The sequence below is a fragment of the Drosophila nasuta genome, chromosome X, assembly GCF_023558535.2.
Source record: "Drosophila nasuta strain 15112-1781.00 chromosome X, ASM2355853v1, whole genome shotgun sequence".
Lineage (NCBI taxonomy): Eukaryota > Metazoa > Arthropoda > Insecta > Diptera > Drosophilidae > Drosophila > Drosophila nasuta.
In genome coordinates this window covers 22,754,728-22,769,265 of record NC_083459.1, presented here as the reverse complement: position 1 = coordinate 22,769,265, position 14,538 = coordinate 22,754,728, and the positions used below count along the sequence as shown (strand labels likewise).

The 14,538-nt window shown below is 42.0% G+C and overlaps 4 protein-coding genes across 4 annotated transcripts; all 4 read right to left on the bottom strand.

Annotated features, from left to right (window-relative positions):
- Window positions 1-505: 505 nt before the first annotated feature.
- On the bottom strand, window positions 506-4,365 carry LOC132797284 (apyrase). The gene is made up of 8 exons (XM_060808949.1): window positions 4,124-4,365; window positions 2,724-2,949; window positions 2,275-2,472; window positions 1,811-2,213; window positions 1,316-1,473; window positions 1,160-1,256; window positions 741-1,095; window positions 506-676 (listed from the first exon to the last, which is right to left on the bottom strand). The coding sequence occupies exons 1-8, from the start codon at window positions 4,246-4,248 to the stop codon at window positions 583-585; spliced, it is 1,656 nt and encodes a 551-aa protein (XP_060664932.1). The 5' UTR covers window positions 4,249-4,365; the 3' UTR covers window positions 506-582.
- A 434-nt stretch (window positions 4,366-4,799) lies between these two features.
- Window positions 4,800-7,113, bottom strand: LOC132797286 (lanC-like protein 3 homolog). Its single transcript, XM_060808952.1, is given in 4 exon segments — window positions 4,800-5,594; window positions 5,596-6,650; window positions 6,749-6,809; window positions 6,882-7,113. Coding segments are annotated over 2 exon segments (1,260 nt in total). The 5' UTR covers window positions 6,577-6,650; window positions 6,749-6,809; window positions 6,882-7,113; the 3' UTR covers window positions 4,800-5,315.
- Window positions 7,114-8,152: 1,039 nt separating this feature from the next.
- On the bottom strand, window positions 8,153-10,722 carry LOC132797287 (growth hormone-inducible transmembrane protein). The gene is made up of 6 exons (XM_060808953.1): window positions 10,307-10,722; window positions 10,125-10,236; window positions 8,989-9,130; window positions 8,562-8,898; window positions 8,377-8,509; window positions 8,153-8,313 (listed from the first exon to the last, which is right to left on the bottom strand). The coding sequence occupies exons 1-6, from the start codon at window positions 10,512-10,514 to the stop codon at window positions 8,235-8,237; spliced, it is 1,011 nt and encodes a 336-aa protein (XP_060664936.1). The 5' UTR covers window positions 10,515-10,722; the 3' UTR covers window positions 8,153-8,234.
- Window positions 10,723-10,867: 145 nt separating this feature from the next.
- Window positions 10,868-11,719, bottom strand: LOC132797288 (protein Vago). Its single transcript, XM_060808954.1, has 3 exons — window positions 11,536-11,719; window positions 11,316-11,460; window positions 10,868-11,255 (listed from the first exon to the last, which is right to left on the bottom strand). The coding sequence occupies exons 1-3, from the start codon at window positions 11,630-11,632 to the stop codon at window positions 11,003-11,005; spliced, it is 495 nt and encodes a 164-aa protein (XP_060664937.1). The 5' UTR covers window positions 11,633-11,719; the 3' UTR covers window positions 10,868-11,002.
- Between the last annotated feature and the right edge of the window lie 2,819 nt (window positions 11,720-14,538).

Below are 14,538 nucleotides of genomic sequence, written 5' to 3'. Positions count from 1 at the left end.
TTGTCTGTATGCTTTGGGGTTGCTTTCGATACCAACGGCATGGAGCATGGCGTCTGTGTAGAGATTGCCCAAATTACATTCCCCCCTGGAGCACTCGGACTGCTGCAAGGGCACTCGACTTGTACCCACAATGCGGTTCGATTGCTCTTCCAACTCCAGCTGCCAGGGCTCGAGGGCCAAGAGCACGAGCTCATCTTGAGCAGGAATGTGAATAGAAAGTAAAACGTGTGTATAATTTTAGATAGAGATATCTACGAATAAGAATGAGAGGAATTTGGTCTACATTGTTTTGCAATACAAAATGAGAATGTAGAAAATATCCCTAATCCCAACTCTAACTCCCTAATCGGATAGAAAAAGAAAACCCTAAAAGATAATAGTATTAATAAAATAGGAATGAAAAAACTATCTCTAAGAAAAAGAGAAACCCCCTAAAGATAATAATATTAATAAAATAGGAATGAAAAAACTAATCCCAGCAAAAGTCATAAGAATCTCTTGAGATAATCTTAAAACATGTATTTAATAAGAATAAAAAAAAATAATGAGCTAACAATCCATTGAGGAAGAGCAAGGCAGGTTCTACAGCACAGTGATGCGGCCTTCGCGACCCGTGTAGATGGGAGTGTTGTTCTCGGTGTACGAGATGAGGGCATCCAGATCTATAGCTCCCGGTCTGTAAATGAAAGAAAATGAATTGGCTTTATTCAGCTAAATATAGAAAACATTAGATGGCTTACTGGACATCCGTGGCATCGGCGAACATTGTGTAGCCATCGCCACCGTTAAACAAAAAGTCGGGTGCAACCGCGCGATAAATTTTGGTAGGTTCCAGAGGTTCGTAAAGCGGCACAGGACAATCGGCGCAGCGAACGAGCACCGAGATGACGCGTTCGTTAACAGGCTTGGTGAAATCATAGGTGACCTTAAGGCCAGCCACTTGCAAAAAGATGTATGAGGTAGACACGTTATTTTCAAAATCAATTTTACTCGCTCCAAACTCCAGGGCATCGACAATCTTCTGTCCGGGCGTATTGAAGGCAATCAGAAGATTGCCAAACGGCGACATGCTAACCAAGTGGGCATAGGACAGATCTGCGAAGTAGAGTCTTGGTTTTTCTCTGGTTCCACTTTATTCTTTTGGGTTTGTTATACTTACTTCCTCGGGGCAAGGGAACACGCATTCCTCCTGTGGCCGCCAAGGCAATCGATACATTTGTCCAGGCTGTCTGATCAAATGGCGTTAGTCCCGTGAACTGCAAGTGAAGACGTGGAACTGAGGACTTGTTTTGTGTGAGGCAAAGTCGTGACTTACTGAGTGCACCATTGAGTCGCAAACGAAGTTGCCCAGATTGCACTCCCGATCGCTGCAGTCGGCCTTGGTGAGATCGACCACAGTGCGTCCTATGATCACCTTGCCGGTCTCGTCCATGATTTCCTGCCAGGGCTGCATTGCTTCGACAATTTCTTCGTCTGCGTCAAGGAAAAACCGATGTGAGGAGTGTTAGCTGGATAATCAGGGATCTGAAGTAAACCCTAAAGAAACTACGAGGGGACTTTGGGGGATATTTTTAAAATTGAAAGGGAAAAAGGGAGCTATAAATCTGTAGGAGATCCAGCTACCAGTTAGCTAGGCCCTGAGGGCACTTCAGAGCGGACTGCATAAGATCTACAGATAAAACTACCGAACCTGACGTAAGCTCGGGACGAACAAGTGACTCTATCATATGTTTACCATTATCTATGGCCCCGCCTACACATTAATTATTGGATGTGGGATGGCAAGTTGTTGGAAGGAAAGGGGACTTACCTTCGGGTACATCAGCGCCCATATAGAGTGGGGCACCCTCAAAGTCAACGACGTTGCCCTCGTCATCGAAGTAGACGGTCAGGTTGCCCACGTACTTAGCATACGCGCCCGCCTGGACAATGAGCACACGATGTCCGCTCTGATGAACCACCTCGGTGGGATAGTTGCCCCTGGGCGTATCTGGACCAGGAGGCGTGCCCGTATAGAGGAAGGTATGGGAGTGGGAACCAACAATGACGTCGATAACATCACCAGCAACGGCGGCAATAGTCTGATCCACTTCGTAACCACAATGCGAGATCACAATGATGATGTTGGCTCCCTGCTCTTTCAGCAGCGCTGCTTCTTCGCGTATGGCATCGCTCTCGTTGCGGAAGATCAGTTTACCCGTGTTGGCCAGATCCTAAATGAACGAGAAGAGTGTGAGCTATGGGAGTGAACTTTTCCTACCCAGTCTCACTTACGTAGGTTGTTTCCAGAATGACGCCAATAAGGCCGATCTTGCGTCCGCCACGCTCAATGATCTGGGATTTCTCGTAGAGACCTTCCATGGTGGGCTCGTGGGCACAGTCCATGTTGGCCACCAGCATCCTCGTGTTGATGGTTTGGAGGAATGGAACAACACCCTCGACGCCATGATCGAACTCGTGGTTACCTAGCGTCTGTAAATTAAGGGTGGAGATTAGATCTAAGAGGGAGAAAAAGGTCTTTGGTGATGCAAGGGGTTCTCTAAGGAGAAAATCAGACAAGGATATTACATCACCCCTTAGGGAACATTCTGAATGCGGATTGGGGGAACTCTCTGAGGTCAGAGGTTGGAAGGAAATCAGAAAGTGCAATCGGAAAAAGATTTTCCTAATGGCATGTTTGGGAATAGTTTCCATAGAAGCTGATTGAAGGGAGGAGAACTTACCATGACATCCGCGGGCAACATGTTGAGGAACTGTTGGGTCACGTTCCATCTGCCAATGTTGTACCAGAGCGTGCCTTGGAAGCTGTCTCCCGCATTGATGTAGATGGGATTCTGATCCTTCTGTTGCTCCAGCAGCTGCTTCACCGTGTACACAGTCCGAGCATAGCCCCCGATGCACTCGGTTCCCTCGGCGCAAATGCCACCGCTGGTATCTGTGGCCTCGAATCTGTGGATTAGAAGAGAGCAAGACGGCATTCGGTTGGCAATCAATGGATCTCCTAATTGCATGCAATCTGTTGGCATTGGGTATTTCTCTATGACTCTTCCTCCTGATGATGATAGGAAGAGTTCTTATCGAACGAAGTGGGGAGGGTTTGAGTGGCTGTTGATGGTTAATATGTTTGCGTTGAAGTACGAGCCTGATAAACACGCTCACCGCGCACATGATTATTATTGTTTACGGCTCTACGCAGCGATTACTAATATTGTATTTTTGTTTGGTACTTGTATACAATCGACAATCGTGACATTTGGGTTCAGTCCATTGTGAGGGTACCTAATCGAATGGCAGCGATTTGGTGATTTTGATTCTGATTCCGATCGTCGTAATGGAAATTACACTTAAGGAAGATCACGGGAATCGGATAATGTCGCGGACAATGAGCGTGTTATGAAAATGTTTTAATTGAGACGATCGGAATGACGATGACATTAAGACAGGTTATGATAATGTCAATTTGAATGAATCAGAAAAACACGTCAGAGTGGCGATAGAATTATATATCACGCATGCTAATGAAATTCTTAAGATAGGCAATTTTATTAAGATTTTTAATATTAATGGAATTTCTAATGCCTTTTCTAATGAATCTCTCTAGATATTAATGTGAAATGTAGAGACAACGTTAAAGGCAATATCGTTGATATCTGTAACATTAATGAAATTTCTAATGCTTAAATATTAATAAGAATCGTAATGAAAATACCAATGATAATGTCAATGAGCAAATTATTTTAATTGACTAGCTAATGCAGGCAATAAAATAATTCCTAATCAATAATGACAATACTAATGACAATGACAATATTAATGAGAGGAACTCAACAAACTATACCAATTATAAGAATACGAATGACGATACTAAAGAATACTGATAATGGCAATGATATCTGTGTTAAATAATATTTACCAATGCTCGCTCTAATGCTAATGCTATTGACAATGACAATTTGAATGAGAAGATTTTAGGAGACTATTGCAATTATAAGAATTCGAAAGACGATTCCAAACAATAATAATAATAGCAATGATAACTGTGTTAAGTGATACTTAGTAAACAATACTCGCTCTAATGATAATGTTAATGCTAATGAGATGCCCAATACTGTGTCTATCTTACCTGGCATGGAAATCATTGATGTGTATTAGGGACAGCGGGAATCGTTCCTGAGCAGCGATAGAACCCAGGAGGCCGACGAATAGGACTAGCAGAGTACAGATGACGAGGTTGCTCGTGGTTGCCATGTTTGTGGTTCGGAGGCGGAAACAGCAAAAACCGAATTTACGAGGAGCGTGGCTGATCCGCAGCCAGTCGTTAATAAGACTGACGGCGCCTCGCGGTTTTGCCCACGGTTGGAAACGTGTTGTTATATTACTGCTTATTTATGATAGAGCAATGTATCAGTATTTTATGACTCGCTCTTTGCTGTTAGCTCTGTGGTCAAGCCCCTCTCCCAAAAACTGGCTAATGTACTTACGTGCATATATTAGATATACATACTTATATAAAGTACAACTTGTTGGACGCATGTACAAGTGGTTGTTGGTGGAGTTCTCTCAATGGGAACTCGTGCACAGGGCTTGATTTATTGGATTATTGGGCAGCTCGGCTTATCGACATGTGGGCATTATCTTTGGCGTATCTGGCAGGTTGATAGCTAGCACTTATTGCAAATTGCTTCTCTTTCATCGATCTGCATACGCGAACCACGTTACGTTAACACCGCGATTTATCGATCAGTTGCAATATTGATTTTGATAACAGGTAACGGCGGGTGATTTGAATTGTATCTTTATTGACAATCGAATTTTGGAGCTCTTAATGGAGTTTACTCGTAAGGTATAAAGCACAGTATATTTATATATATATAGATGTTTGTGTGTATCCGTAAGTATTGTATATAAATATATATTGTATATTGTATTGTATATATATATATATATATATGAATATTATGCATATTATTATAATTATTATTATTTAATTGCTTAGCTTAAAGCACAGAGAATTTTGATATGAGAATGATCATCAACATTCTGCGTTCGGTTTGATTGGCGCCACGCACACAATTGTGATTAAAGAGAGGCTTGGGTGATGATTGATGATGAGTGGGAATGGGGCGCTGAGATCTTTTGTTGGTCAACAAGAGAACCAACTTAAAAACTAAATCAAAAAAGTAACATAAATTATGAGTATGACTAGAAAATCGAATGCGAACTCCCTGATTTCTTTTGAGGTGTGTGATTTGAATGGATGTGTGTGTGTGTGGGGGGGGAGGGGGATAATTGGATGCAGGACATCTCTTCCCCATTTAGTGGAAAACATCCATAAAGGGAAAGTGCGCCTGCTCCGGTTCGAGTAGATCAACCAGAAAGCAAACGGTGCCGGCGACGCCCTCATACAAACTATGCGGACGATCCGGAACGCGAGCGCGCTGCTTGAACTCCGAGTTCGTTAGCAGCTCCATGAATTTGTGCGCCCGATACAGGTACTTCATTTCGTTAGTCAGGCGAAAGAGCAGCAGAAAGACATAACCGTTGCCAGCAACGCCATGACAGATGCCCGGCCCCTTGCGCAGAAATCCCTTTTTTCCAGACCAAGTCGGCGGCACGACGCAAGGCAATCAAATACTTGTCCTCCTTGAAGATCAAATAGGCCTTGGCCATCACATAGACAGCGCCAGGAGCGCCATGACACCAGTGCACCAAACGCTTATCACGACCCGAACGTAAATCCTCCAGAGCCACGGGGAAATTGCCCTCGCTATCCTGCAGCTCCAGAAAATAGTCGATGGATCGCTTAATATCACGCAACTCGGCAGCGGGCGCCGATATGGGAACGGTGCGAAACCAGGGACTGTCCAACAGCATGTGGAGTATGGAGCAGAGTCCGTGGGCAGCACCTAAGTACTCGGTGCCATGATATTGGTACATTAGCGGCAACGGTGAGTTGTTTATCTTGCTGTATTCGCGTCCACTGGTGATGATTAGCTGGCAAATGGAGACGAGATCATCATCGGTGATCTTCTTCTCGGGCAGCACATCGTTGAGCCAATAGCAGCCGGACAAATAGCCAGCACGTCCCACCAGAACCTCATCGCAACCGTATTTGGTGTGCATGAACTCCTTGCTCGAGGGTATGCCAGACTTGAAGTTGGCCAGGTCATTGGACAGCTCCTCGGTGTCCTTGGCCGCCTGCGAAATGGCTGCGGACACCGCATAGATGCCAGCATTGCCGCAGAGAAACGAATAGCGTTCGGCGGAACGTTTCTTATAGCGTTTGGCATTCGATTTGGCATTGCGTATAAAGGCGGCGGCATGCTCGAGGGCCGGATAGAGATCACGAGTCTGTTCAGAACTCTGCAGTTTCCAGAACATGTACGCAATGCCAGCGTTGCCCACATACAGATCCCCACGATTGTCCTCCTCGTCGCTGTTGGGATGACAGTGCTCCAGTATGGCGTCCACATAGGTGCAGATCAAGGTCTTGATGTGCTCGTCATCGCTGGCAAATGGCGTATTTTCGCCGCCTGCAAAGTCGGCGAACGGATTCTTCAGGTAGCGTCGTTCCATTTCGCTTAAGTCCTCCTCAGACACTTGGCCCTGCTGCTGCTGTTGTTGTTGTTGCTTTGGCTGCGCAATTGTCGCTGCAAGGTGCATTAAATATCGTTATCGTTCGTTATCGATTGACAGCCGGGGCGCGGCTCAGCAGCCGGCGTCTGGCTGCCGAACCTCCCACACTTACCCCTTTCAGGTGTGATTTTGCAGCCTGCTGCTGAATAGGTTCTTTTTGCTAGCTCACGCACCTGCAAAAAAGAAGAATAGAAAACAAGAATTGCCATTTTAATCAGACTTTAAATAATTGCACTTGTTCCTACCAACAACTATTGCAAGTGTATTTGTTCTGCGCTGCGCTGCTCGTTGTTGTTATTCTAGTTGCTGTTCAGTTGCCAGGACTCAAAGCACACAACAAAAAAAAAACAATTTGTTGATTTGAATAAGAATACAATAAAGAAATTAACACAGTTTTCTCAGAGCCAACTGTTAATTCGAAATCTTATTCCGCATTGTTGTCCTGCCGACGCTTTTTACAACGTTTACTACGATTACTACGCGAGCTTTCATTGAGTGTGCGATGATATATCGATATATTGCGATACATGCAATCGGCGACAAGTGTGACCAATTGTCTATGTGACACTTGCAATTGCAAAAATTTATTTATTTATTAAAAATATTAATATTTGTTGTTTTATTTGTTCCAGTTAGCATAATTGACGTAACTATTGTCTTATATACGGATAATCCGCAGTTAATTAATCGCTAATTGTACTTAGTTGTATTATTTTGATTATTTAACTTCACATTGTGTCAACTGTCTTTTCAATTTACATATATGTATTTTTATGTGGTTCAAGCCGCTGCAGCAAAAATTAATTTTTCATCAATTCTAATTTTAGGTAATATTTTTAGTTTCGTACACATTAATAGCTAAATAAACACATATTGTTGCTTAAATAATTGCAGCACTTTAATTAAAATCATTAAAAAATGAACAAATGCTCTGCATGATTTGTTTGAGTTAGAAAGAGAGAGAGATCATTTACTTGGTTATAGAAGAGTTGGCGCTACGGTTTCTTTGCTGCTAAATCTAGCTTGTTTCCTATGTGTTTCCTTGTATTGTGGCTTTTTTTTGAGGACATTTATTTAGCTCGTTTTATTAAATGTTGCCAGCACTGTGGATACAATGAGAAAACTGCGAAAATTTATGTTTATTTAATATGAACAAAATGAATGAATGCTTTTATAAAGCAACAATTTTATATTAATTACATTTGGTAATTTATTTATTTAGCCTACTAGAAATTATGGAAGTTTATTAAAAACTAACAAAAAAATTTGTATTTTATATTAACTTTAACTATAGAGATACGATGGCCCAGCAATAAATACGCATTCTTTTATGTATTAGTTACCATATTACTTTATATTTATAGTCGAATAATCATAACAATAATAATAATAATAAATACTCGATACTGACACTCTAAAAGGAGACAGCAGTCGATAACGATAAGTCGATATAAAACGAGGAGCCTTTCATGTTCATTGCTGCTGGCTCATGGCGCCAATCATAGCTTTATTTGAATTGTTTTTTTTTTTTGTATTTCGTATATCATAAGTTATTAGGTAAACTGCATCACAAAACTGGGGAGCTGTTCAATAACAAATTACTTTCGTCGATTGCCACTCATGATGGTCGCAATCCGAATGAAGATATTCAATACGTCCATGTAAATTGACATCGAACTGGAAAATAATTAAAATAATGAATTGAATGAGGTAAAAAGGGAAATTTGTTAAATGACTTACGCATTTATGGGATCGAAGGGAGCATAGGCGTATTGTGGATACATTTCAGCCTTGCGCACCAGACGCTGGGTATCGTAAAGGAGGAAACCACTGAAGAGCACGAGACCGCCATAAAGCGACATCGAGGCCAATCCTGGGAGAGAAATGATTAGTGAACGAAGTACGCAATGTGAGATTCGACTTACCGGCGCCCAGAACTGTCGTCGGTGGCAGCCACATGGATGCCAACGAGGAAGCGAAGACAACACCAAGACCAATGGCCAAGGGGCCACCCATATACAAGAATTTATCATTTGGAGCACACACAGCGATCGTGGAGAGGCCGCCAACAATGCCGCCCGTGTAGAGAGCAGCGCGCGTCAATATCGGACCGCCAATGAAACACAACGGCGCAATAACAGCGCCCAAAATAGCGCAGTGAGCCGCCCAAGCCAGATGCTTGGCTCCGAAGCCCGGCTGATACTCAATGGAGCGTGCAACGGCGCCACTGCCAATGACCACAGCAAGTGAGGCAATTGACCACTACGAGAAGATAGACACAAATATGTGGATGAGTGTTGTGTGTGCGTGTGTGTGTGTGCAAAGTTAATATTCTCTTTTAGAGACACTTACCATCAAGCCACCGCGAGAGGCCAAGGAAAGGAGACGCGGGGAGCGGAAGACGCCAGCGGCAGCTGCGGCGGTCAGCAAGCAGGAGCCGCCAAAGAAGCCATAAGTGGACTGGATGCGATCCTTGACATATTGTGGCCACATGCTAAAAGGGAAGAGAGGTGGAAAGTTAGTGATGCAATAACACGAAAATATGCATACTGAGAAATTGCAACAAAGAATTATATTTGTGATCATATTTTCTATTTTTAAAGATAATATAAATTAAAGAAGATTAGTATCTAAGTAATAGATAATAAGAGTGCAACAAAGTATTATACTAATATGATCTATTTTATATAAAATATTTTGTATTTGTAAAGGGACTATAAATTAAATAAGATTAGTATCTCAATAAAAGAATATAAACATATATAGATAACTTATAAACAGATAATGGAATCGAAAATAAAGTGGAACTACAAGCAAGTATTGTTTCTATAGCTGTTGTCTATCCCCCGAGATCTTCGTGATCTAGATGATGCTTGTCCCTTAATCTTGTTACAAAGAATTGTACTTTATAAGAGCAGAAATGTTGCTTTTAGAGAGTTACATTAATTAATTCATATAATTAATATTATTGATACTTTGGTTACTTGTACTTTAAAAGAACGGAGCAAAGACAGAGATGATGCTTACAGGCTGTTTCATTAATAAATTTATATAAAACCTATCTCTTAGTAGAACTATTGTATCTTAGCCTGAAGGCCTTAGTCGCTCTGTGTCATTCATTTGTACACATTATAACTATAATATCTACTACTAATCATTTGTACAATATAATATTCATAGCTATATCTTTGATCTTGTTTCATACTTTACAGAGTCGGAGTTACCTCCTTCTGACTATTACAAACATTGCTATAATAGCTACACAGGTTTTGCCAATTATCTTTAGACTCTTAAAGGATATCTATATATTAATCTATACAACTATACTGAATAATGCTTACATTATTCTATACATCTACACATTAGTTATATTAATCTATACAACAACTATACTAATTAATCTTTATATTTTTCTATACATCTACACATTAGTTGCTATAACATCCATAACTATAACATCCACTTAACAGTCCTCAATCTATACTCACATGGCGTTGTCCGCAATGCTTGTGTGCTTGCCCATGCCGACGCCGTAGTAGCAAAGGGCTCCAAGTCCGACGACAGCGGCGCCAGCTGCAGCGCCCTTGCCCATCGAGTAAGCTGTTAGAGGGTGATGATTACACAATGATTATTACATGTGCAATACAAATTGAACTGATCGCGCACTCACCGTTGGCACTTGGAGGCGCCATCAGCTTCTCCTTCAGTGTGGGAGCGCGGGCCTGCTCGACGGGAGCGCGGGTGGAGCGAACGGTTTGGCGAGCATAGTTGCGCACGCTGTTGAGGCTGGGCTTGGCTTGGAGCAGAGCCTGCGATGACTTTCCCACGAGGAGACTGCTGGGGCGAGCAGCCGTCGACAATGCGAATCTTAGCAACATTTTGTTGTTGTGATGAAATTCGTGAAGCGCTGCGGCGTCGTTTGTAGTTTATGCGTAATTTGGCCGAAACAGTATTGGAATTGATGAATTCTCACTTTTGCACGTTTGCTCGTTGAATTTGTTGTGTTTTACTTGGACAAAAAATACAAATGATTTTATGTTGTTTGCTTTTTATTCTAGAATTTACAGGCACTGCGATTGCGATAACTGTGAAAATGACATTGCACCAAATGCTATCGATATATCGGTTTCGATATGCCTGCCGCCACACTTACAAATATCGCAAACGGTTTTGTACGATGTGTGAAGCAACCCTGTTTGTTGTGGTGAATAATCAAAACGCGCCCAAAAAATAATTTAAGTTTTCGCAAATAATTCTCGTATATTGCACACACAAATTGCACGGCCACTCCAACAATACATTACAATACAATACTAATTACGAACTAATTACATAAATACACAAACGCACGCAGTTGTATGCTGACTTATAACTGATATTTGCGCGCTGGCGCCGTGATTATTTCACCTGGCTCCTTGTTGATGCGGATCAGTTCGGTGACGTAGGATCTGCGCAAATAGCCAGTGTGTTCGTAAGTATTGGTAGTCTCCACCTCGCCCTGGGAATTGGACTCGTACGTTTTGCACTCGTAGAAGGGACAACATTTGGGATACTCGAGATTGCTTTCCATTTGCGGCAGCACAATGCAGTTGCCCTTAAGGCCGGCCGGCGATTTGCAGCTGCGAAAGCGACAACGCGATAAACATATGTACGTAAAGCTTCATCTCGCTCACACTCACCTGTCCTCCCACAGCTGCAGTGTGCCCAGGCATTGCACACGAACGCATTGGCCAGGGCGTGTGTACATCTCGCCCACGTACAGTTGCCTTCCACTGTAGGTGTCGCTGCAGAACTTTGGCTGAAAGCGGTAGCTGGGCGACAGTGCTAATTGGCGCAGGTGGGTGAATGGTTTAGTTATCGAAGTAGTGTAGTTATCGTAGTTCGATATCCGATACTTACGTCTGTATGGCGGCTGCTGCCTTGTTTCTTGTTCAGCTGCAATTGCAACGGACAGCAACAGCATTATGATGATGCCTTTCAGCATTGTTGGCTCCATATTGTTTGATTAATTAATTTATTAATTTGATGCTGTTTTGTTTGTCCCGACGTTTGCAAGATTTGATGCGCGACTGAGGCGAATGCGATTCGAGCGTTTAATCTTGCTTAATTTCTATAGTTGAAACACATGCTGTGCATGTATGTTTGTGTGTGTGTGTCTGCGTTGGTGTGTGTGTAATCATATGAATGTACTTACGACATTTGCGCGCTTTCTCTACAGGGAATTTAAGAATTTATATACAATGTGTTGATGTTTTTAATCGCTTATCGCTCTTGGCTCGCAGCGCAGAAATTCTTAGCAATCGCTGCACTCTGCTCGACTACCAGATACCCTGGCCGCATCGCTTCCTCCCCGAAAAGTATGCTAAGTTAAATTTCGAGAGCGTTTTGTTGCTGCCTTCGAAGGAGGAAAGTTGCAACTGAACATTGTTGTTAATATGCCCCGTTAGTGGTATATTCCAGGGTATAAAGGAGAACATCAAGTTCAGATCAATATGCAAAATGGCAAAAGCACTCGAATGTGTTTATACAGTGTGAAGACATTGTTTATAAATATTTTGATTCTCTCAGCATGAGTTGTTCTTGTTGTAGTTGTTGTTGGGTGGGATGGGTGTGGAGGATGCTGAGGGGGGATACTTGGGCGTCATGAGTCAGCTCGCTTTTCACTGATTGGACAACTCAACTAAACTGTTTGGCAACGTTTTAGCTTAATTCCGGGTGATTTCCCCCTTTCGAATGTTGGAAAGTATTATTATTGTGCACACTTGACATTTTTCACTTGAGTTGCACATCATGTCATGTATTGATTGCAGCCAAGATTATCAACTTATCAACTGGCAAAAGCATTACGCAGCACGAGCTTCAGCACTATTCTATCTGTCTGTCTGTCTGTCGCAACATGCGAGTGAAAATGCCAGAAAATGTTGAAATTTCCGCTGCACAACTTGCAATTTCCTGCGCAAATCTATAAAGCGTGCGGCATCCTGGGCGAGGTTAGCCATTGGCCGGAAACGGATATGGAAATTGTCGCAAATTCTTAATAGCCCGATCACTGCGAAGCCACCTCAGTCAGCATCAACTTCATCGTGTCTTTAACACTCTACTCTCGCTCTATCTCTCTCTCTTACTCACTCTCTCACAGTGCTCTTTGCATGGGACAGCAAACATTTTTCGTTGCATACTTTTAGGAGCGCGCTTTAAATTACGCTTGCAAACGCGCTGCTTTAAACTTTGCAGAGAACTTGAAATGAAATTTTGCTACTGAGATTCTGTTGCACTTGCAGAAGCTTAGTTAAATGGATAAGCAGCCATCCTTATAGCGATAGCTAATGACATTTTAGTTAGCAACAAATCGTTAGTCGCCAAGTTTATGTGTGTGAACTAAATTTATGTTAAGATATGTCATTGACTGGCAAAGATTGGAAATTGTTCTGATTTTTGTAATAGCGCGATCGCAGAACAGCAGCTAGCAACAACTCTTGCTCTATCTCGCTCTCACTCTGTCGCTGACATTGCGTTTTGCTTGGGATGGCAAATATTTTTCGTTGCATACTTTTAGGAGCTGTCATTCAATTGGGCTCTAAAATGCATTGCTTACTTTAGGGAGTTGTATTAAACTACTTCTGAGATTCAGTAGCTTAATTAAAGGGTAGGCTGTTAATGACTTTCTGGTTGGCAACAAATAATGTGTGTGTGTGTGTAAACTAATTATTTGTTAAGAATGTCAAATCACTTGTGGTTAATTGAAGTTCGTTTTGCGGGGGGAAAAACTAAACGAACTTGGAACTTGGCATTTTAATGAATGGGGGAAAGTTGAGTTGAGGGAGAGAATGGGAAATCTTTTAGCAGCGGGTCGATTTGGCTACGTCATCGTATTGAATCTTTAAAGATCGTTGTTGTTTTTGTTTTGTTTGAGCGTTGTTCTCGATCGTCTTGTTCAATTTGCGACTTCGGCTGGGGTTGTTTTTGGAGCTGTTCGTCGTTGCTTCTGTCGTTGCTTCTCGGCTTCTCGTTTGCCGGTGCCATCAGTTATGTGACGATCGCGGCACGATAAAGTACGCAGCGCTCAGATTGAGCAAAAAACCACAACGAAACAGAATTTCGACTGAGATACAGTTTTTTTTATGTTGTTTTTTTTTTGAGAGAGAAGTGAGTTGACCACGCGTGATGATAAGTTTGCAGCACGTTGAAATGCCGAAGGGCTACAATGAAATGCAATTAAGCTGCCGCGGCATCAATTAAACGACGCATGCCGCAAATTGAATTAAAGCGCGTTAACAATGTTTCAACAATCGCAGAACACGACAAACACAACACAACGCAACACAACACAAAAAAAATGATATGTGGGCAACGGCAACTGAAAATGAAATTGAAACTAGAAACTCAAAACAGAAAACAGAAACAGAAGCGAATCTGAAGCTGAAACTGAAACTTTAAATTGAAATTAAATGCGAATGCGACTGCTAAATAAATACGCAGATGGGAAACTGTGAAAACCCCAAAAAAGTGGAAAAGTGGGAAAGTGAGAAGTGAGAAGCGAGAAGAGATAGAAACATGCTTATGCATTATAATCACAATTAAATCGCCAACATTTGCATAAAAGTTATGCACAACTTTTCGATCCAATTACACATTTTTATCCCACTTTTACCCTCCTTTCCTTTTCGATTCTCCCCGTGCGGGAATTTCAAAAATATCGTGCGGTTAATTAAGCGACTCTCAATTTTTATTTCGCATTTATTTTATTTTAATAATACTTTTTTTTGTTCGCTGTTTTTTGGTGGCTGAGCAAATTAATTAACCTTCCCATAAAATATATAATGCATGCATCTGTGTGTGTGTGTGTAAGTAAATGTTTAATGGCAATTGCATAGTTCAGTTCAGTTCGATTCGGTTTGGGGG

Excerpts from the sequence above, each read along its gene's own strand:
- LOC132797284 (XM_060808949.1), bottom strand. The coding sequence starts at position 4,248 with ATGGCAACCACGAGCAACCTCGTCATCTGTACTCTGCTAGTCCTATTC. Across the intron at positions 2,214-2,274 it reads TCATTCTGGAAACAACCTAC|GATCTGGCCAACACGGGTAA; the intron begins GTAAGTGAGACT and ends TCGTTCATTTAG. Across the intron at positions 1,257-1,315 it reads GCGACTCAATGGTGCACTCA|TTCACGGGACTAACGCCATT; the intron begins GTAAGTCACGAC and ends CTTCACTTGCAG.
- LOC132797287 (XM_060808953.1), bottom strand. The coding sequence starts at position 10,514 with ATGTTGCTAAGATTCGCATTGTCGACGGCTGCTCGCCCCAGCAGTCTC. Across the intron at positions 9,131-10,124 it reads AGCATTGCGGACAACGCCAT|CATGTGGCCACAATATGTCA; the intron begins GTGAGTATAGAT and ends CTTCCCTTTTAG. Across the intron at positions 8,510-8,561 it reads GACGACAGTTCTGGGCGCCG|GATTGGCCTCGATGTCGCTT; the intron begins GTAAGTCGAATC and ends TTTCTCTCCCAG.
- LOC132797288 (XM_060808954.1), bottom strand. The coding sequence starts at position 11,632 with ATGGAGCCAACAATGCTGAAAGGCATCATCATAATGCTGTTGCTGTCC. Across the intron at positions 11,461-11,535 it reads GCAGCAGCCGCCATACAGAC|CACTGTCGCCCAGCTACCGC; the intron begins GTAAGTATCGGA and ends TGCGCCAATTAG. Across the intron at positions 11,256-11,315 it reads CTGCAGCTGTGGGAGGACAG|CTGCAAATCGCCGGCCGGCC; the intron begins GTGAGTGTGAGC and ends TCGCTTTCGCAG.